Below are 22,833 nucleotides of genomic sequence, written 5' to 3'. Positions count from 1 at the left end.
GCTTTCTTGTTATTTTGACTTCATATCTTACAATGTGACTGTAAATCTTTACATTTTTGCTCTTTATCTTACAATGGCAACATAATTTTATATAAATGCAACTTTATATCATGCATCTGCAATTGTGACATGCTACACATTGCGACTATTATGATTCTCATAATTAAGACTTCATTCTCATAATTCTTATAATTAAGACACATTATTTGAAAATGTATAGTAGTGGATTTCTTTAATGGCAAAGCTGAATTTTCAGCAGCCATTACTTGTCTTAAGTGTCACATGATCCTTCAGGAATCGTTCTAATATGCTGCTTAGTATTTTTGTCAGAATTCTTTGATCAGTAAAAAGTTTAAAAGAACAGCATTTATTTGAAACTGGAATCTTTTGTGTCATTCAATAAAAGTGTTAAATTAAAATAAAAAAAATACAGACCCCAGACTTCTGAACGGTACTGTACTATTATGAGCATTTCTCTTAAATTTTAGTGTATGATTTCTCATTTTACTGTCTCCTTATGATGACTCCTTTTGTTTTCTACAGAATTCTGTTTTTCTTCTGTTTTTGTATTCACAGTTAACTTTTCACAGGCTAATTTTCAGCTGCTTGTGTTTCCTCTGCAGGTGGAGCAGCTGACTAAAGACTGGTCTGAGAGTTGGTGTGACAAGCGAGGCCTGTTGGAGCGCTACAGTGTGGACATTAACCAGGACCGAGCAGGAGTTCTCATTCACTCGCTCTTGCCCCACCTCATCGCTCTAGAGCCAGACGTCCTCAGCACAGGGGTCACCTTCTACCACCTTCAGGTAGAATTATTCAGCTAATTATATGCAATGCATTGCTTTTTCCTGTCACATGCATATAGCTTTCAGCTATTCTTCTCTCTCTTTCGGGTCATTAACCAACGATTCTTTCTCTTTTCCCTCCAATAGATTCTCCCTTCATTTCTCGTACTTGTCTTTTCTACTCTTGTTCTGTGTACAAAACTCTTGAGAAGGTAAAACAGCCCAGAGCTTTGGTCATATGGTCCAGACATTCCCCCCTCTTCTTTTCACTTTCCTCTTTCGTACTTTTGTGAATGTGCAGGAACAGTTACTCAGTGGTCTTTACGTAAATTTGTGCAAAGAGGTTAGTCCCGAAAGCCCATAAAAGCCCACGGCTGTGCAATTTAAGCAGTTTTCTTGCTTTAAAAGCTAAATCCATCTGGGAGTGATTGTGTGCCCATGTGTCCGGGCTTATATAAGCAAGCATTTTATCCTTCATAAACAGTAGACAAATCCCTTGCTTGACTTTGAGGTGTATAAGTGATAAAAATAAGACATGGAAGAAGAAAATGTTTTGTTCTGGAAAGTGGCATATACTAAATCCTCACATTGACTCCTATTAATGTTTGCTTTATTTTGGTGCTACAGGAAGGGGTGACAAGAATCGGACCTCAGGATGACAATCTGAAAGAGCCTCACATAGGTATCTCCTATTCATCTTAGCATCTCTGAGTACTATGGTCCTTTTACATCCTGTACTAACAGCACTAAATAGAGTGCTTGCAGGGATCACCTAAACCCAGAAACGCATGAGCAATTTTAGCACGTCAAGTTCCAGCGTCCCAAAATCAGTGGGTTTTTTAAATGGGTGTTTGGTTAAATCCCTGAAATAAGTTCTGTGGTTAACACGACCTCATGCCAAAGAGCGAAACTCATCTACTTGCTAGTCTGCTTCCACAGCCTTGTTGTGTTTATAATCATGCTCCTGCAAATGAGCTTACTAAAATCTTCTGGAAAAAAAATTATAAGCGGCCAGTCTCGATTGTAGCATAATGTATATAAATTAGAGATGTGTGTTAACACCAGTATGTTAAAGGCCTGTTTGGTAATGTATTTGTTTTAAGTAGACAGCAGTTATTAACTTACACCACATCCCCTCAGTCTTGCCAGAAGGTTCCACCTGTGAGATTGAGAATAAGAACGGGGTGGTGACTCTGAAGCCAGTCTCGGGGAACATCTGCATGGTCAATGAAAGAGAGATCAAGGAGCCTTGCAGACTTGCACAAGGTAAATGCAATGTGCAGAAAACAAGCCACTTTACTCATTTCATGTAAGCAAAAACAAAATATGCAAAATTAAATTATGTATTTACGTTTGTGGATATTGGGAGTATCCTGATGTACTGTTGTGTCTCTATTCTCCTAAGGTGCAGTGATTACCTTAGCAGGACTCCATAAGTTCAGGTTCAACCACCCTGCAGAGGCAGCTGTTCTGAGGGAGAGAAGACGGGTACAGTCTTTGCTTTGCACTGTAAATCCACTAAAATAACCTTTAGTTCAGGAAAAATGAGTTGCATCATTTGTTTGTGAATGCCACTTGTTTTGATATTTTGCATCTAGTACTAAGGCATTCAGACAGTTGTGTATTTTTAAAGGGTTAATTCACCTCAAAATTACAAATGGTAACATTTACTCATTAAACATGATGATTAAACATCGATACATACCAGATTTATTCTCTTATCTTATAAACACAATGTAAAAAAAATTAGATTTGCTTGAATAGGCCTGATTATTATTATTTTTTTATTTTTTTTTTCTGTGCAGATCAGTGATGGAGGTCTGGTCTACAACTCTGCAGAGCTCAACTCACCCGGTTCCGACATCAGGTAAATGTTTTGTTCATTCAGGAGCAATACAATTTCAGACCATAGATACATTGTACAAGGTCATGGTGTTTCTAAATGTTGAACTGATAATGAACCCTCTGGAGAAAATTGTTATAGTTTACCTTGTGTTACTATAGTATATGCACACAACAAAATAAATGAGGGACGGAAGAATATTAGTTTATTTTCTGTGTTACTGTAATTCATTATTGATTTTATTTATATTATTTTCTTCTTCTTCTTCTAATTTTGCAGAAGTGGTCATATTTCTGATTGGCTAGTGCATCATCCTCAGAGTATGAGTTTGCATTTGTTGTGTGCTCAGGGTTGCAGAAGCAGATTGTCATGAGAACGACAATGGGACAGCTCCCAGACAGCGACTAGAGGAGAAGCAGTGGTACATAGAGTGTCTACGAGAGGAGATTCAGATGGAGCAGAAAAGAGCGGAGAGAGATCTGGAAAGAGAGCAGGCACGTCTCCGACAGCAGCACACTGAAAGTGAGTACATAAAAAAACACTGAGTTGTACTCAAATGAGTATTGGATACCTGACAATAAGAAACTGTCCTATCAAATTGTCCAATTCAGTTATAAAGCCTTACGTACCTCTAAACTTGTTTCTTGTGCATCTTCAGCCAAGCAGTGGATCTTGCAAGAAAAGCAACGGTTTGAAGCCCACAGGGAAAAGGGAACATTGGAGTCAGGGGTTCAGACAGATCTCATTCTTCATAGTGGTTTATCAAGTCAGATGACTGAGGAAGAAGGCAGTGCTGAAAGAGTCCCACCATCAGCTTTAATGGGTGACTGGAAAATTGTAGTGCAGGAGGAACTGCTGAAGCACCATGCATTGCGCAGAGCTGAGAATCACGTGCGCGATAAAAGGTTACATTACCAACTGGAGAAGATTGCACGAAAGCGCCATCTGTTGGAGGTGAAGCGAGAGTTGCAGAGGCTAGAAAATGAGCTTCTACAGAGGGGTGATGAAACCTCATCTCCAGACATGGGCTACCTCTCAAAGTCCAGGGAACGTCCCATGACTTTAAGAAGGCATTCATTTTCTGCTGATCTGCTGTCCCGACTGTACCCCCAGCACACTCCTATTTCCAGGTGGGTAAAACAACCATACAAATAACTAACATAGGGTCTCATTCACTAACCATGCATACACACAAATTTGGATTTTGCTGCTCATGCTCTCAGGCGAAAGCTTGTCTATAGAGAACGTCATATGTTTGCTGAAATTGAATAAATGCTCTAAAGAAAGGGTTGTGTGGAAAGCCACTTATAATACTTCAGATTTATTAACATTAGAACAAAGTTAAGAACAAATCCAAGTGTGTACAATACATATATATGTGTTAGGTAGACATTTTTTTCATGAGATGTTCTCCCTTGTATGTGAATTTGAATAAAATAATGCAGCTTTTTGCGAATGAGACCCACTGTGCATGTTTTTGAGTTTACCTGATCTAAAGAATGTAGTAAATCTTACTGAATAAGGTGTCATTCATGTTAAGATTACATAGTACAATATGAACAAATACATATATATTTTTCTCCAACAGCCAGTTCCTCAAAAGGAATATATCTTCTGAGTTTACAACATCTCTAGCTTGCTTTGCTCGTGCCACTAAATGGGAATCTGATGAATGTCTCCAAGATCAAAAGATTAGAAGACGTTCCAATACAATGCCCTCAAGATATGACCAAGGATCCTCAAGTTGGGCCAGTTTTTCAGATAGCGTCAAAAGTCCCATAAAAGATGCAAGTTCAGCTGAAGCTACAAAATTAAAAACTTCCTCAAGGGTGATAGTCAAGAAAAGCACAAGTGACCAAGACAAGAATTGTCTGGATTCAAACACCAAATCCACTAGAAAAGTATTACCAATAATAAAACAGAAGAGTCCTGTGAAGGGAACAAAGACATTATCTCAAGGTGGAAATAAAGGTTTAGAAACCATCCGCAAGGTTTTTTTCCACTCCGTTGGCTTTGGGATCAAAACTGCTTTGGCGAAAGTTTTCCGCAAGCCACCTCCAGGCTCACGTGGACATAGAAGTGTGAAATCTGTGAAGAAAGCAACAAGTCAGCTAAATGAGAAATCAAACAAAACCAAGACTCTGAAAGACTTTGAGAGAAAACAGGAAAAGTGCCCTATCAGGTCGACGGTGTCTTATGAAAGTTTGGAGCAGCTTAACTCATTAAAATCTAAGCAACAGAGACACTGGCATAGTGCAGAAGTTCTAACGAGCACCGAGCCATGGGTTGCAGTGCAAAAAGATCCAGCTCGTTGGGTGGAGCATGGTGGTTGGGAGGATCCCAACAGATCTTCAGATTGTGATAGTATTTTCTCATTGGATTCAGTGTCATCAGCTAATGCTACAGCTCTGGCTGAGCAACTTCAGCAGGAGGAACGTGATTCCAGTGATGCTGAGAGTGTAGACAGTCACATGTCTCAGGATTCTCTTGTTATGGAGAGCAGCGGGAAGCATTTGACTGCCAGACCAGTTCTGAGGTTTAAAAAAGTTCCAAGCCACTTAACCACCCCTACAGTACAAGCTTCATGCAGCTCTCAGGCAGTCGGCAGTAAAGAGGGGATGAGAATATCCAAAGATGTACCTACAGAGGTTTTCTGGAGCTTTAACGGCAGTTGGAAGTCGAAAACTGAGAACGGCCCAGACATGGCTAAAGGGCCTTCTCACTTCTCTTGTCTAGCGTCTAAATCTAGCCCCTGTAGCAGTGCAAGTATCAGAGAGACAGGGAATCCACTTGCTCTTACTGATGCTTGGTCATCTACTGATGCAGCAGACAGTCCTAGAATCATCATGGCTTCAGGACACTTGCTCAAACAGGATCCACACACACTTATAGAGAGCAGTAGATGCCAAAGCTCTACTAGTCTGGATCTGTCGAACAACATGAATATCTCAGAAAGCCAGAGCTCACCTCGTTCTGACTACACTCAGGATGAAAATACAACACACGAAGAACAAAACAGCACATCCTTTGAAAATACCCTGTTGCTAGAGAATGATCTCAGTTTTATCCCAGGACAAGATATGGATTTTAAGGAACGGAATACCAGTGCCAAACCATGTACAACTCAGACAGTCTGTGATTCTACAGATACCAGTTCAGATGCGGTAGCACATCCAAATAAACCAACCACTGACAACAAACCACTGAATCCCAGTGTGACTAAAGCATTGCTGATCAACTCGTGTTCCAAAGATGGTGAGATCTCAGCGAGTACCACTTGCTTCCCAGTTAACTCTAGTAGGGAAGGTTCACATGTTAGAGAGGACCCAACATTATATCCAATACACCCTGCAGATTGTTTTCTGAAGTCAAAGTTAAACCTGACAATGGGTTATCAGGTTTCAACATGCGATAAATCCGGAGATCCAGAGGTTAAGAACTCTAAAGCAGTGCAGATTATAAATGAATCGCACAGCAATGCTAGCACCGACAATAGCACAATCACTGGACACTGTGATGAAGAAAATAAGTATTTCTATACACGACAGTGCACAGAAATGGCTTTTACAACAGATACCAAAGATTATGTATTGACAATAAAACAATCAGAGAAGCATGATGTAGTAGTTAATAGTTTTGGCAAAGATAGTGAACACTTTGGGAATGGGGAACTCACTGGAACACATAAAACCAAAGACTCTCACGCAAGCTTTGTGGGAAATACGAATCTTCCAAAGAAAAGCAATGAAGATGTTTCAGACACTGAGACAGCACTTTTAACAGCTGATTCGATGGAAAATTCTGATCAAGAGCTAGAAGACAAAAATATAAAAAATGTACCATTAGCCAGGAATGATCACAAGACTTTAATCAGCAAAGATCACATTAATACTTTTAGAAATGACAGCAGTGTATGCAATAGTGGGCCGACACAAACAAATTATACTAGCCTGAAATCCTTGAGGAGTTCAGAGATCGAAAACATTATTGACAACAGTAAAGAGGATAGAAAAGATGCATGCCAGATTATGGAGAGAGAGGCCATTAACCGATATTTTCAAATCAGCGACTCAGCAATTAATGACAAAATATCAGAGGTGGTGAAAGAACATTTTATGACATCTCTAAGAGAAGACTATAGTGAAGAGCAAGAGTCAAACACGAAAGAAAAGACTTCTTTAGAAAAACTGGAGGATTTTAAGTTAAAAACAAACAAACATGAATTTGATAACAAAAGTATTCGGGCTGGATATGGCAAAAATAATAGTTCCCAGGCTTTCTCATGTATGTCAAAATCTGAGATTAACATAGACAACTCTACTGTAAGCTTGGAGAACAGTGATTCACAAACAGAATTAAGACATTCTTTGACTATGAAGGATCAGGCAGTCTCAAACTCCAGTGCCACAGAAGATCATGCTGTAAAGAAGAAAGAGAGGAAATTTAAACAAGAGAATCCAAAATGTGGATATGTCAGTGATAACATGGAATCTGTACTATACTGCACTATAGAAGAACAGAGCGCAGATAAAATAAAAACAAGTGAATCAGTGTTGTCGTGTGTCAAAGAAACTATTATTGATGTGAATACGTCAAGAGAGAACATTATTGTCTGTACCAAGCTAAGAAAGGATTACGTTGATGCTTCAAACCCGGTTCAAAGGAAAGATTGGATCAGTGAAAGGGGTTTGGAGGGGGGTAGAGCCACAGTATTAAAACCACTGCTTCCCTGCATGTATGCACAAGATACCTTATCTCTTAAGCTAACAGATGGGTTGGAGAAAGTGCAGAAAGTGAATCAGTGCATGCACCAGAACGCACAGGTGGTCGACAACAAACCAGAACGAAATGAAAGTGAACTGGCCTCTATGGAAATGCAAAATTTTGATGATAAACCACTAACGCATGGACATTCACGACTTTTGAATGATGGACTTTTGAATCCCGTGAAGGTCTCGACTCCAGTAAAGTCCAGTAATTGGAGCATTCCTCAGGTATCATTGTCCAGCGAAGCAACAGTGAAACATACTGTCTCAAATGTACACTCTGAAGATGTGGCTGATACCTTTCAGCAAACCATGGAGGCCCAAAATAAAAAGATATGTTCATACAACTCTTCACTATCAAGTATTGATCATGACCACTCAACAGTGTATGGCAATTACCCTAGTTCTAAAGCCTGGCCTTCAAGCAATCTTGCATTTTATGAATTTGGTCCAGGAAACCTTGAGAAACATAATGGTTGTGTAGGCCAAGATAAAACTTGTGCTAAACATTCCTTTGCAAATGCTACTATCATTAGTGATGAAAACAAAGAAAGACCTGTGGAGCACATACACAACGGTTACTCTGAAGATTTAAGAAAAGATGCCACTCTTTCAGATTTAAGCCAGGCACCACAAAGAAAACAAATGCACAAGTTGTTTAAAACTTGTGATACTGTAAATATCGACAAGGATCCACAATCAGAAAATCAGTCAATCTACACAAGTAATCAAATGGAGGTAACATCTCAGTATAATGATGGCAGCATCAAAGGAACGCAAAGTTTTAATAACCCGCCACTGAAAAATCAAGTGAAAAAAACTACAAATCACCAGTCAAGGCTAAGAAAAGAGCCTGATAAATCTGAGGTATATCACAATGCAAAACAGACTCAATGCAGTCAAAATAGAAATGAAGATAATAATAACAGATGTGAAGCTACAAAACATGTCACAGCTGCAGAAGCTACAAAACACCTTGTTGGCAATGGTAATGATGAAAGATGGAAAGGAAACCAAAAGCGATGCAGAAAGGCCCACTTTATAGCACCTCCAAGTTCATCCACTGATTCTACACCTGATTTATCTTCGGATGAGAGTACAACAACTAAAGGTCATGTGTCTCGTACCAAACCTGCTTCTCAAGCAAACCTGCTTCCTACCATTCAAAATGCTCTTGGCAAATACAAAAGTCCACCACTTGACGAACAAAGCATTTCTTCACCTTCAACAATTAGTCCAGGATCATTAGTAGAACAATCAGGACAGAGATACACCCAGACGCCTATCACTGGTATGCCATCCTCTGTGTTTGGAGTTCCTATACATAGCGAAGCTGAGACAATCGCATGTCAGCAAGATCATGGTTCTAAAGAAGAAATGCAAAAGATAGAGATGACTGAATCAAATGGTAATAAAGATATTAATTTAAGGAAGAATGCTTTTTCTGAAGATATTTTAGCTTGTGCGGAAGACCATTCTCAGCCATTCCCACAGACAACAGATTCTGCAATGCATTTTTCCTCAAGTGATCTTAACCCATTTATTCATTCAAAAACTATAATGGGGGTTAACACAGCAGTCCTCAAAAAGCAGGCCGTTGGAAGTGCTTCCAATATATCCTGCAAACACTCTTCACTCAATAGTTCCAACAAGAATATGACAATGTGCTGCAGTGTAGACAATGGCCTAAATATTCAAGACTCCACTTTCAGTTCCCATTTGAGCGCTTATGTAAATCATAAAGGCCTATCTAGCACACTGAGTAGTAATGAATATTCTAGAGATCAGATTTCTTCTGAACCTATGCTGAAGGCAGCTTCTTATTCCTCTAGTGGTTCAAAAAAGCAAACTCTAACAGTTTTGAAATGTGACTCTTACGAAGGTCCCTCAAAGGAGTTACGCCACAGTTCAGGTCAAGTTGATGAAATAGTGCTGGTCTACTCCTCTGAGTATGAATCTCAAGAACATCCGAGACCAAGCAGGTGCGATCAAGGCACACAAACCATTGAGATTCATGAGAACCTTAAAAGAAAGAGCCATCACCAAAGAAGCAGCACACAGACACCAGTATCCAAAACAGGGATTTGTGGCCTAACCACATGGGCAAGTCTACATAACTTGTCTGAACATCTCTCTGACATAATAGTCAACACCTCTGATCTTCTTGGGAACATACAGGGCATGCGAACTGGGGAAAAGCAACCAAAATATGACCATCCTAAACACTGTTTTCAGGTTTCAACTGTGCATTCTGGCAGTACATTAAAGAGAGACTGTTTTACACAAACGTCCTTGGACATAGGGGTCCAGACAGAAGATGCTCCAGTGTCAAAGAATACTATGGCCCATGAAGTAAATGTTATTGTTAAAGTGATTGGTTCAGATACTTGCAATCTGTCCCAGTTAGATGGTGATGCCAAGGTCTTGAAGAATAAAAGTGAAAGTGAACAGCCCTTTGAAATAATTAAAAGCCTGCCTGATATACGTCCCAAAGGTTCAAAGATAACTGAGTGTCCAAAGTTTCTGATTCCCTCCCAGAAGGTTCTTTCATTAGAGACTGTTGTGCCAAATCAAGATTCCCCCTCTATGAAAGCATCTGAAGGTAACACAGTAGACTACTTTAAAGAGAAGTCAGTGTCTAGCCATCTTGGAGCAAAACGCTCTCAAATGAAACAAGATGAGAAGCAGAATTATCACAGAAGTGTAGACCTAAGGAATTGCTTTAATAAACAAATTATGCTCATGGATCGTGCCTGCTCCCCTATTCTTACCGTGAAAGCTGCAAGACAAGTAAAAACAACGCAGAGTTTAACAAATCACAAAACCAAGGGACAAGAGAAACGGTACCCAGATGTATACAATGTGCCATTGAAAGCTCATAAAATGTCCAACCATGAAAATAAGGTACATCACAGTAAAAATGCAAGAACAGCATCATCATCAGCATCATCTGTGACCTTTGAAAACCTGAGTGACCTTTGTCCAAATTTGGGTGGATCTGACGACTTCTCAAACAGCATCTGTCCCTGCACCAAATGCATGAACAAAGAGAGAAATGAATACTCACATGAAGTTGAAGAGAGGGTAAGTAAACCCACTATTAACCATTCCCCATCTCATTCACAAAAAATGTCCCTCTCCTCTCCAAGCAGCACCATCGGTGTCCAACTTGCATCATTCTCAGATAACATCAGACAATCTAAAATGGAAAACCTAGAAACCCCTCATGTGTTGAGTCGCAGATCGTCGGAGTATATAATAAAAAGTTGGGATCATTCAAATCAAAGTATTGTGCAGCAGCAGGAAGATGACGTGTTGTCTCTGGTGCCAAGCGAGTGCAACACAGATGTTCTGGTCAGCATCAATCCTCTGGCAGAGACCAGCATGCTCAAAGGACACCAGTGGATCCCTGATGATCTGCCCATGCACAACAAATTCACCAACTGGTCTGGCATCAATCATCAGACACCATCAGCACTTAAAATACACAGACCAACTGGACAGCACTTCACAAAGCTCAGCCCCAGTTACTGGCAAGAGCAATCATGGAAAATGGACAGGAGAGCACATGAAATTGAGAAGCTAAGGAAAGAACGCCAACGGGTTTTAGCATCTGTACATATGGATCTGAGCCCTCATCAGCTGACCATTGAGCTCACAGAGGCCAAGCTGCACTATGGCCAAGGGGAAACAGACACTCTGCTGAAATTTCTCAAGTCTGGTTCTAAAGAGGCATCTTCAGCCTGTAACAAACAGGAGCTCCTTAACAGGTCTGTATAATCTGTGATTACATATTCACTGATGTATTACAAAAAATGTTTCTTTGGAAATACATTTAGGGTACTTTCACACTAGCACTTTTGGGGTGTACCCAGGTTTGATTGTCCTTAGAATTTGGTTCACTGTGTGCAATCCAACTGCGGTTCAAACCAACCAATTGGACCAAGTGTGAAAGCAACCCTACTTTTCAGAAGTTCTTCTAAACAGAATTCTATTTTGTCACTAGGCATAGGAAGAGCATTGAAAGTTTGAGGAAGGACAGAGAAGCCCGTCTCCAGATGTGTCGTTGGGCTGGGAGCCTCAGCCCCAGTAAGCATCGGATCCCTATAAATTGTGAGGAGCACTATCAAAAAGTTTCAGAACTGCAGCAGCTCAGACAAGAGATTGTTGAAACCAGCAGGTTTGGAACTGCACCAAATCTTACAGAAGTTAAACTTGGGTCTATTCTGTAATTTTGTTAACTAAATCAGATGTTCTCCCCCAGAGTTCCTGATCCACCAAGAAAGGAGGGTCAGTGTCCATCTGACATTGAGCATCTATTGCGTGACTACAGTCGAGCCCGTGAGGAGGCAAGAGTAGAGATAACACGTGCACGAGACCGACTCCGTGGGAGGGCCGAACAGGAAAAGAGACGACTACAGCAGCAAGCTCTCTCGCAGGCATTGAAGGTCAGTGACACTTGATCATTTTTTATATTATTCGTAAGAATAAAGAATGATCAAGGATTGCTGCCCTTTGCTGTTTTAACCTAGTTTCATAATTCCTTTTTTCCCGTGTCATGTAGGATGACCTGCAGTTTCGCACACGCATTAGTAACAGTACTTTATGTAGTGGTTCGAACCTGAGTCTTTACTCAGGCCCCACGTCAGGGTACAACAGCAGCAATGCTGCCTTACTGAAAGACATTACCTCATCATTAATACAGGCAAGGAACCACACTAAAAAGTTTAACATGCTTCCATGTTATTTTAATTTAAAATGCTGTTTTTCAAGCTCTTCACTCCATTCCTCAGGTAAATGGAGTCTCAGAATTCAGTGTAAAGACTCAACCTCCAGTGATCCCGTTGCAGACTTCGAAATCCCAGCGTAGATGGCTGTCAGTCCAGGGTGAGCAATAACTCATAAACAATTGGAAACTCAAGGGCATCGAATACACTTCATTAATTGGATCACCTTTTCTCTTTAGATGTCAGCCTGGAGACATCTGCCACTGGATATGAGCCCGAGTCCTCCTCCACTCCATCATCTCCTCCCTTTGCTCGACAACGCACTCTTTCCTTTGGCTCTCCTTCGTCTATATCAACTTCATATCACGATATCGCAGACTGCACTCTTGCCAGTGCTATTACAGAAGTATGCTACTGCAACTCGTGTTTCAATATATGCAAGAGCATGTCAATGTGAAATGCTTCATGGACTTGCTTGTCTGTTTTAGGTATATTTGGCTTCTGGTGGTGATGTGAGGAGTCTACTGGCTGGGAAGGCAGCTGCTGGCTGGAGGTTTGCTAATTTGCATTCTGTGCATGTGTAAACATCTTCGATGTATTCCGTCCTCATATTCCATTTCTCACCAGGCATCAAGGTGTGGAGAGAGGCGTTCAGGTCTTTCACAAGCCTGCTTCCAGACCCTCAGCTCATGGGTTTCTTGGAGCAGTAGAGCTGGAGAGGCCTTTGGCCAGTCTGTGGTCCATAGTTCGAGATCACTCAAAGACTCACCTCTACCAAGAGTCTATTAAATCTGCCTGGACACGGCCATTGGACGAAAGCACACAACTAGGTAAAGATATAGGATTTTGCCATCTGAGAAAAATTTCTGGGATCATAAGGGATTTCTGTTGTCTTAGGGTAAAATTGGGATCATCTAGTGTCACAAAATAATGGTCATGATGGTTCATGCTATGAATCAGTAAATCAGGGTCATGTTCAGTCAAATTAAGACTATGCATAAAACAAGAACAAATATCTGGGGAATGAAAACTTCTGAAATATGGGTTGAAAAACCAATTGGCAGATACTTTGAAGCATTGCCAATACAAGGCATTTACGTTAAGAGACCACATTAAAACATTGAGCTCCATTCAATCAGTTCCTTGCGCATATACTTTAGTTGGTCTTTAAAAGGATTCTAAAGTCTTACATTTACCTTCATAAATCCTACATAAATGCTGCGTGCAATAGCACTGATGAATTTCAAATACACTGGTTTCTAAAGTTTTTTTTATCGAAGCCACTGTTCAATCTTGAAGATTGAATTAGATTCACTCTTTTGGACTGCAGCCTTTAAAGGGATAGTTCACAAATTCTATCATTAATTACTCACCCTCACGTCATTCTAAACCTGTAAGACCCATTCATCTTTAAAACACAAATTAAGATCATTTCAATGAAATCTGACCCTACATAGACACTAATGCAACTACCACGTTCAAGGCCCAGAAAGGTAGTAAGTACATTGGTAAAAGTCCATGTGACCTCAGTGTTCCGACCTTAATTTTATGAAGCCACAATAATTCTATTTGTGTGCAAAAAAACAAAAACAATGACTTTATTCAACAATTTCCTCTCTCCTGTCAGTCGATGTGTGTTTACAAGAGTAGCACATCTGCCTTGTTACATTATCTTAAAGGATTTGATCATTGTAGAGTGAATGGCAGTCTCGATAGGTAAGAGAGGTTATGATTATAACTTACCTTCAAGTGCAGGCTAAAGCAAAATTGATCTTTACTGATTATATTGCTTTGTCTTGTCATTCTCTCCAATCAGTCTATCTTTTGACGGACGTAACCAACTGCCAGCTTAAACAGCCGCGGGACTTCTGCTGCCTCAGTACAGAATCCAAACAGGTGTTCTGTGTTCTCTATTCTGTGATTAGCTTTATCCAAAAGTACTTTACCCTAATCACATATTCATCTTTTCTGCAGGATGATATGTGGGTGCTGGCCATGCAGTCTGTGTTTGAGGAGACACTGCCACGTCCCAGTGTGGATACTATTCGTGGTGAGATTCTACCCAGCGCGTGGATCCTTCTACCCAGCCAACGTAACAGTCGAGAGGTTGTCACTGTTATCTATTTGTTACAAGTAAGATGGTTTAACCTTGTATCCTTTCCTCATGTCATGTATCAGTTTGATGAATAATCATTTGCATTAGCGTTATGCTTGCATAAGTATGAAGTTACTATCTGCGATAGTAAAAAAAAAACAGTTGTAAGTTTTCCTCCTCGTTTCTTGTGTCTCCCCCTATAGGTGGATTTGGGAAGCCCGTCCTTGGCTCCTAGACTCCTGAATACAGTGGCTAGGAAACAAGCAGCTGTCATAGCAGACCTCGATTCTTTCTTCTCTTTATTACAAATCAGGTTACACGTGTAGCAACAAGCACTTACACCAAAACCCTGAAGGTTTTTGCTCAGATTTGCACATCATGTTCTTGCTTTTTACTTGATTATTTTTCACTTTGCACTGATTGTATGATTATATATATGTTGTGTAACACATTATCATGCCTTATTTGATCTTAATATTTGTTATTGAATAATTTTGCCCCCATGTGCCAAAGCATTGATTATAATACTTTGAGGAATCAAAGTAAAAACTATTTCTTTGTGTATGTATGACTTGATTATATTTGACATTGAGTATATGCATAGCTCTGTTATTTGTAAGAGTGCATTTTCACTACAAAACAATCGACTCTATTCAGTATTGCAAATGCATAGCATTGTCTTAAGCTACTTTCAGAAATAACTAGTACTGTATGTAAAACTTGACATCAGTATTTCAGACTATATTGGCTGAAATGGGATAGACTGACCATCGTAAAACTGTTACTGACTGCAGTGCTATTGTTGATGTTAATACTTTAAGTGTTGAATATGATATGATAAATATGATATTTATTTTTGGAAAATATGCATGCAAAATGTTCTTTTAATTTTCCCTGTGTAATGAAATGCAAACAAAAGTTATTCATTTTAACACAAACTGTTACACTTTCTACAGTGGCTTTAGCTGTATAGATTATACACATATCTGAATTTGCTATTACATTTTGACATAGAGAGCCTTTGCTCAAGCAATATAGACCAGGGGTTCTATCTGTAACCTTCAGTAGCTGATCTGTAAAACTTGGTTGCCGAAATGAAAGGTCTACTGTATAAATGAAGGATATTTCTTTTTTTTTATTATATCACATTGTTTTAATATACTGTAAATGTCTTCTACAATATGTAATCTATTATCTAAATGTAAAATAATTTGTTTTAAAATGTTGTCTTCATTTTTACTATTTTATATGTTTCTGTGGAAGACTTGTAATTTATGAAACTGAAAATATTTTTATTAAATACATTTGGCATTTTTTTGTATGTTTCTTGTTTTCGTTTTTATTTTAGTATTTAAAAGTTTTTTTTAAGTTCAAGGCTGTAAACACATCGTTAGCATGACAATTATCATTATCTGAGCTAGAGCGCGTTCCACATCAACAGAATTTGCAGCTACAAGTGAAGGTGAGTGACAATTTAATTCTCCCACCGACTATATATTATTTTTATTAATTTATAATTCTATATAATTTTTAGATTTGGATTTTAAGATTTTTTTAGATTTTGATTTTTTTTATAAGTGTAAATTAAGTTGGTCAGATCTTTCTGGATTTTTAATCTTCAGCAGTTGAACCGTAAACAGAAGCGAAAATACAGTGAAATGATTACGTGAATGACTATTTGTTATTTGAAAAAAGCATTAAGCCCAAAAGATGATGATAATTTCACAGGCCAAAGTGGTGCGATTATGCACTTATAAATTATGAATTTATAAAACATGAACCGCAGAGAAGTAAACTCGATGAGCGGTATCTCAGGCCCAGACAACCACCTCCAGCCCAGAGCCTTCCCTTTTTTCCCGACCTCCATGACGAAATAGCGAGGTCGTGGAAACACCCATATTCCACCCATCTCTTCGGCCCTGATTCACAATATTATGGAAACGTGACAGGGCTCGATGAGCGCGGTTATAGAGCGATGTCACGGGTCGAACAGACGCTTGCGGGCTATCTGTCACCCGGTTCGGCATCGTCTCTGAAGGCTCCGGCCTTGCCTACTAAAGCATTGAGAACAACATCAGCGTTAGTGGGCAAGGGCTATGTGGCAGCAGGTCAGGCAGGGGCATGCCTTCACACCATGGCCGTCCTTCAAGCATATCAGGCCGACCTGCTGAGAGATGTAGACGAGGGAGAGGGGATCAAGTCCGACGATATTGCAGAGCTTAGACGGACCTCTGATCTCTCCCTCCGCGCCACCAAAGAGACCGCTCGCGCGATTGGGCGGTCTATGGCAGCCTTGGTGGCTGCGGAGAGGCATTTATGGCTGAACCTGTCCCAAATAAAAGATCGTGACAGGTTCTGCCTCCTGGACGTCCCGCTCCAAGCCTCGGGCCTGTTCGGCGACACAGTCAATACTGTCGTCGACAGGTTCCAGGAGGCCCGTAAGCAGGCGGCGGTGTTCCAGAGTTTCCTCCCTCGTCGCTCTTGTGGGTTATCTGGACGGGAGATACTCACACCACTAGCAGGCTCCTCATACCGTGAGGCTCAAAAGCAGAGCGTTGCCACTCGTGCTCTGAGTCGGGGGCTCCTAGATTAAAATCTGATCTTCGTACAGTTATCGAAGCTAGGAAGTCCTCGACAAAGAGGTCCTGACGCCAGTATCCCAGTGACCTCGAGGGTAGCCCCTACGGGGTCAGAGCGGTATCCACCTCGTTATACGGTGCCCGCCTCTCCCCGGTACCCTCCGGAGGCCGGTCTGCCAACCCTGCCGGTGCTTCAGGGCGCAACGGTCTCCCGCGAGCATCCCTCCCAGTTATTTCCGCATGTGAGCATAGCAGAGCTGGGAAGCTCGCCTCTCCTTCGGGGGCCTCTTACACCAGAGATCAGTCTCGAGAGACTGATTCCCTTAGTACATTTTCGAGCAGCGTGGAAACTTCTGCCAAATGTATCTCAATGGGTCCTGCATACAGTAGAAAGAGGCTATGCTATTCAATTCGGCCGTCCACCGCCGAGATTCAATGGGGTTACACCGACAGTCGTCGGCCCCCAGCAGGCTCTGGTTATGGAACAAGAAGTGAATACCCTATTAAGGAAGGAGGCCATCGAGGTGGTCCCTCCTCTAGACAGGGAATCCGGGTTCTACAGCCGGTATTTCATAGTTCCAAAGAAGGATGGGGGGTTGCGTCCGATCTTAGACCTACGTCAGTTAAACCTCTCAGTTATGTCATTGAAATTCAAAATGCTTACTGTCAAACAGGTTGTAACTCAAATCAGATCCGAGGACTGGTTTGTCACAATAGATCTCAAAGATGCATACTTCCACATATCCATCCTTCCACAACACAGGAAGTTTCTGAGGTTCGCTTTCGGGGGCAAAGCTTATCAATATCGAGTACTTCCCTTCGGCCTTGCACTCTCACCCCGCACGTTCACGAAATGTGTAGATGCGGCTCTGGTACCCCTCCGTATGCAGGGCATCCGCATTCTAAATTATATCGACGATTGGTTGATTTTAGCTCAATCAGAGCAGATGGCGGTTCGACACCGAGGTGTCGTTCTCGCCCATATGGCGGAGCTGGGTTTGAGACTGAATGCCAAGAAAAGTGTACTTCCTCCAGTTCAGAGAACCATCTAGGCGTAGTATGGGATTCGACCACGATGCAGGCACGTATGTCTCCTGCTCGGATCGAGTCGATCCTCACATCAGTCAAGAGAGTCAGAGTAGGCCAGTCACTCACTGTGAAGCAGTTTCAGAGACTGTTAGGGCTCATGGCAGCTGCGTCCAACGTGATACCTTTTGGTCTCCTGCACATGAGGCCCCTTCAGTGGTGGCTCAAGACCAAGGGGTTTCCCCAAGGGGAAATCCTTTCCGAACTATTCAGGTCACGCGGCGATGCCTTCGTGCCTTAGACATATGGAAGAAACCTTGGTTCTTGAATCAGGGCCCGGTGTTGGGAGCTCTTGGTCGCCGTGTAACGCTAGCGACAGATGCGTCCCTCACCGGTTGGGGTGCGGTCATGAGTGGCCACCCTGCCCGCGGTCTGTGGAGCAGTCGCCATCTGACATGGCACATCAATTGTCTAGAAATGCTAGCAGTATATCGAGCTTTAAAATATTTCCTCCCAGACCTGAGAGGCTGTCATGTGTTAGTGCGCACCGACAACACAGCGGTAGTCTCTTATATCAATCACCAGGGGGGTCTGCGTTCACGCCCCTTGTACAAGCTGGTGCACCAGATCCTCCTGTGGTCCCAGGGCAAACTCCTCTCGCTAAGAGCAGTGTATATTCCTGGCCGATTGAATGTGGGAGCAGACATGCTGTCGAGACAGGGGCCGAGGCCCGGGGAATGGATGCTTCATCCCCAGGTGGTGAAGCAGATATGGCAAATATTTGGCAAAGCTCAGGTGGACCTCTTCGCGACTCGAGAGACATCGCAATGTCCCCTCTGGTTCTCTCTAGATCACCCAGCTCCACTGGGACTAGATGCCATGGCACAGACTTGGCCGAGGCTTCGTCTGTATGCCTTTCCCCTAGAGATGTTCCGATACCCTTTTTCTCTTCCCGATACCGATTCCGATACCTGGGCTCAGGGTATCGGCCGATACCGAGTACTGATCCGATACCTGGGTGTATATCTGTATATACAGCTGTATATACTACTAGCCCTGTGTAAATTGCTAGAATTTTTTTATGGTGTGCTTCAGACAGATCCCTCAATAAAACATGAACAAATACATGGTGAACTACTGTATTTATTACAGTATTTTTATTATCTAACATGAATTTGACAGTATTATTTATTTTCTTATGCAAAAAAGAACTTCAAATGCAGCCAAAAATCTAACACCGCAAACTAAAAAAGGTATTTAAGTTTTACAATATAACTGTATAAAAAAACTGCAACAAATAAGTCTAGGAATATAAAAAAAGATCTATTAATCAGATAATCTCTAACAATTAAAAAACAAGTAAAAAACAAGCAACCATCTAGGCATAATTATTATTATTATAGAGATGTATTATTATTACTGTAGGCTACAACAGTAGCTTTATATATTGTCAATTTACTCATGTAAACCAAACATTTATTTTAATGGGCTGCCATGAAGATCTTTGAGTGTCTGTGTTTATGATATGACAGTATTCTCAAATGAAACGGTAAATTCTCATGAAGTGACGGTTTATGCGTTCGTGTCCTCATGACACACAGCAGAGACTACAAAACAGCGAGCTCTCGCGCATCTGTGCCAGTCACCCACAGAGATGTAGATTTTGCGGGAGTAATATTTAAATAGTATTTTGCAGTTTAATATTCACAGACACTAGTATATATTCGGCTACTGTCTGGAGCCCTGCGTTTTGACTTACACGGAAGCGACTGAACGCAGTTGCCGGTACTGAATATACTCGAGAGTCTGTAACTACCGGTACTACAGAGACATACTCCTAACCACTGATCTATAATATAGTAGCGGCTTCACTGTCTTTTGGCAGTTTAGAATGTGATGAGTGATCCAGTCATATATAGATAAGGGCTGCTAACGCGTTTTCATTTCTTCTTCGCTGCTCTAAACAGGGGTTGCTTGTGGCAACACAGCACAACTTCCTGTGTTTTCAATGCATTTTGAGCAGCGAAGAAGAACCGTGCAGCGGTTAGGCAAAGCTTGCGGTCATAACTAGGTCTTTTTTAAGAAAATGGTATCGGATCGGTATATGGGTTCATGTACTCGCCGATGCCGATGCCAGAATTTGTTGTGGTATCGGAGATATTTCCGATACTAGTATCGGAATCGGAACAACTCTACTTTCCCCCCATCGCTCTGCTACCGGGAGTTCTGGCGAGAGTACGCCGGGACGGGGTCCGTCTGTTGTTAGTAGCCCCGTTCTGGCCGGGCCGAGTATGGTTCGCAGATCTGATTTCTCTCCTCGACGGCTCTCCATGGCAGATTCCGATCAGGACAGATCTACTCTCTCAGGCGCAGGGCAAAATAATTCACCCTCGCCCGGAGTTGTGGAAGCTGTGGGTGTGGCCCCTGAGGGGGCACAACTGTTAGCAGCTGGTCTCTCAACCGAGGTTGTTGAGAGCCTAATCCAATCCAGAGCTCCCTCCACGAGGAAACTGTACGCCCTGAAGTGGAAACTCTTCACTTCATGGTGCAGAGATCGCCACCTTGACCCTGTTAACTGCCCAGTTGGTACAGTTCTGGAGTTTTTACAAGCTAGGCTCTCTGCGGGGTTAACCCACTCCACCTTAAAGGTGTGCGTGGCGGCCATAGCTGCTTACCACGTCCCTTTCAGTGACCAGTCACTGGGTAGACACCCCCTAGTTACACGTTTCCTCCGAGGTGCACTGAGGCTGAGACCTCCAGTACGGTCCCGTATTCCCCCATGGGATTTGGTTGTGGTGTTAGAGGCTCTCTGCAAAGCTCCATTCGAGCCAATTCAAGAAATCTCAGACAGACATCTGACACTTAAGACTGCCCTATTACTGGCTATTACCTCTCTAAAGAGAGTTGGAGATCTTCAGGCCCTCTCGGTGGCCCCTAACTATCTAGACTTTGCCCCTGGTATGGCCAAAGCATTTCTTTACCCTTGAGCGGGTTACATTCCTAAAGTTCCCTCTGTCACACCACAACCTGTCGTACTGCAGGCCTTCTGTCCTCCTCCCTTTCGGGAGCCAGACCAGGTGAAGCTAAATTGTATCTGTTCAGTGCGAGCATTGGACGCATACATCCACAGAGCTGCCCTGTGGAGAAAGTCTGACCAATTGCTTGTATGCTATGGTCCTCCTAAAAAGGGTTCTCCTGCCACCAAGCAGACCCTTAGTCGTTGGATAGTCGAGGCTATCAATGTCTTCTATGAGTCCTCTGGTCTTCCCCTTCCTTTGGGAGCCAAGGCTCACTCTACGCGGAGTATGTCTGCCTCTAAGGCCTTTTTAGCAGATGTGTCCCTCTTGGACATCTGCAACGCTGCGGGGTGGTCCACGCCCTCTACATTCGCCAGATTTTACAATCTCGATATGCGAGCCGCTCCTGGCTCTTCTGTCCTCTCGTCCTAAGCTGTGCTCTTCGGATACACACTAGGCAGGGCCTTGGTAGTCTGGCAGCGTTGGCACATCGTTCCCCAAAAGCGCTACGACGCAGCTCGAGTTCCCAAAGAGGAACGTCCCTAGGTTACGTATGTAACCCTAGTTCCTCGAGGGAACGAGACGCTGCGTCGCCGAGCCATACTCCCGGCACCCCTGCCTGCGCTTGCTTCCCTACTCGAAGCTGAGGCCAGCTGCGTGGCACGTGCCTTTATAGCTTCCTGGTCGCTACGTCACCCCGTCCGTGACGTCACGCTCTTCCATTGAACTGATTGCACACGATATTCAGAGTTGTTCTTGCCAAAGGCGTTCCCCAAAAGCGCTACGACGCAGCGTCTCGTTCCCTCGAGGAACTAGGGTTACATACGTAACCTAGGGACGTTTTATTGTCAGATAGACAGAGACAAAGTCAAATGAAGACAGAAAGCATATAAAATTGAAGGCTTTAAGCCATATTACACTACTTCAGGCCACATGTGACCTCAGTTACACCCCAAAGGAACCATAGCAAACCAGTTTAGTACCCAGTTAACCTTTTCAGACTCATTATGACCTCATAAGATCACTAAGAATCCACATCAGACAATGTTTCCAGGCATGTTTCTAACAGTGTCTGTAATGTTCTGCCTGATATTCCCTGGTTTACCCGCTGAATGGCGTACTTTCAACCCCAGATCACATCTTTATTAGAGACTTGTAGCACACCTGTATTGAATCTCTCCTAATTGCCAACCTTATTTAAATGCCTCACTGTCTGTTGTTCTTGTTCAGTCCTTAAGTCTGTTTGAGAATGACGCTACCAAGGATTTTTGGTTCAAGATTTGTCTTCTGTTGAGTGTTGTTTTGGATTTCTGGACAGGTTTTCTGTTTGGACCCTTTTTGTATTTCCTTCCAAGGATTGCCTTCTTGAGTTCCCCCCGTGGCAAGTTCCAGTTAAATGCCTCTAAGACTTTTTTTTTTTTTTTGCTTTAGTAAAGAACTATAAGAGTCAGACTCTGAGCCTCTTGGTTATTTCATTTGCATTGGGTTTGACCTGCTTCAGTGGAGCAGTGGTTAGTGCCAAGGATATACACACCACAGACCAAAGTTTGATCCCCATCTGGAACGTAACAAGTGTCATTACTTGCTAGACATTGTTAGCATGTTACTTGGGTGTTACTAACATAATTTAGCAGACTTGCTAGATATAGCTAATGTTTTTACAGGTTCCTAGCACGTGGTTAACATGTTTTAGCACTGCTAGCATTTTTGAACAGGTTGCTACAGTATGTCCTGTGTTAGCTGCAAGGCTTTACATGGTTTCCTGAAAGCTTTTTAGTCAATTCGGCAACACTTTCAGTGAAGCCTGCATTTATAGTACACTATAAAGGTATTCTAAAGGCATTACAATTAATGCATAATGCATTATAAAAACCTTATAATATGTTCTATCATCTCATAATTAATCATAACAGCAATTATAATACTTATGCATTTGTGGTTATAGCTATAAGAGTATGATTATTTAAAACCTAATGAATGCCATATTAAATCCACTTA

At 42.0% G+C, this 22,833-nt stretch overlaps 1 protein-coding gene across 1 annotated transcript in view; it reads left to right on the top strand.

Annotated features, from left to right (window-relative positions):
* LOC127933401 (stAR-related lipid transfer protein 9) overlaps positions 1–15,518 on the top strand; it is a 36,424-nt gene extending 20,906 nt beyond the window's left edge. Inside the window, exons 15-32 of the mRNA XM_052530391.1 lie at positions 624–803; positions 1,410–1,464; positions 1,923–2,048; positions 2,188–2,270; positions 2,588–2,649; positions 2,975–3,147; positions 3,284–3,755; positions 4,214–11,161; positions 11,398–11,571; positions 11,656–11,839; positions 11,956–12,096; positions 12,185–12,278; positions 12,358–12,524; positions 12,607–12,671; positions 12,746–12,948; positions 13,935–14,014; positions 14,093–14,251; positions 14,417–15,518. Coding sequence (XP_052386351.1) covers positions 624–803; positions 1,410–1,464; positions 1,923–2,048; positions 2,188–2,270; positions 2,588–2,649; positions 2,975–3,147; positions 3,284–3,755; positions 4,214–11,161; positions 11,398–11,571; positions 11,656–11,839; positions 11,956–12,096; positions 12,185–12,278; positions 12,358–12,524; positions 12,607–12,671; positions 12,746–12,948; positions 13,935–14,014; positions 14,093–14,251; positions 14,417–14,539 — 9,489 coding nt within the window. The 3' untranslated portion in view covers positions 14,540–15,518. The remainder of the gene's footprint in view (positions 1–623; positions 804–1,409; positions 1,465–1,922; positions 2,049–2,187; positions 2,271–2,587; positions 2,650–2,974; positions 3,148–3,283; positions 3,756–4,213; positions 11,162–11,397; positions 11,572–11,655; positions 11,840–11,955; positions 12,097–12,184; positions 12,279–12,357; positions 12,525–12,606; positions 12,672–12,745; positions 12,949–13,934; positions 14,015–14,092; positions 14,252–14,416) is intronic.
* Positions 15,519–22,833: the final 7,315 nt, after the last annotated feature.

The sequence above is a fragment of the Carassius gibelio genome, chromosome A17 (assembly GCF_023724105.1).
Source record: "Carassius gibelio isolate Cgi1373 ecotype wild population from Czech Republic chromosome A17, carGib1.2-hapl.c, whole genome shotgun sequence".
NCBI classification, from domain to species: Eukaryota; Metazoa; Chordata; class Actinopteri; order Cypriniformes; family Cyprinidae; genus Carassius; species Carassius gibelio.
This window is presented reverse-complemented; position numbering and strand designations above follow the sequence as displayed.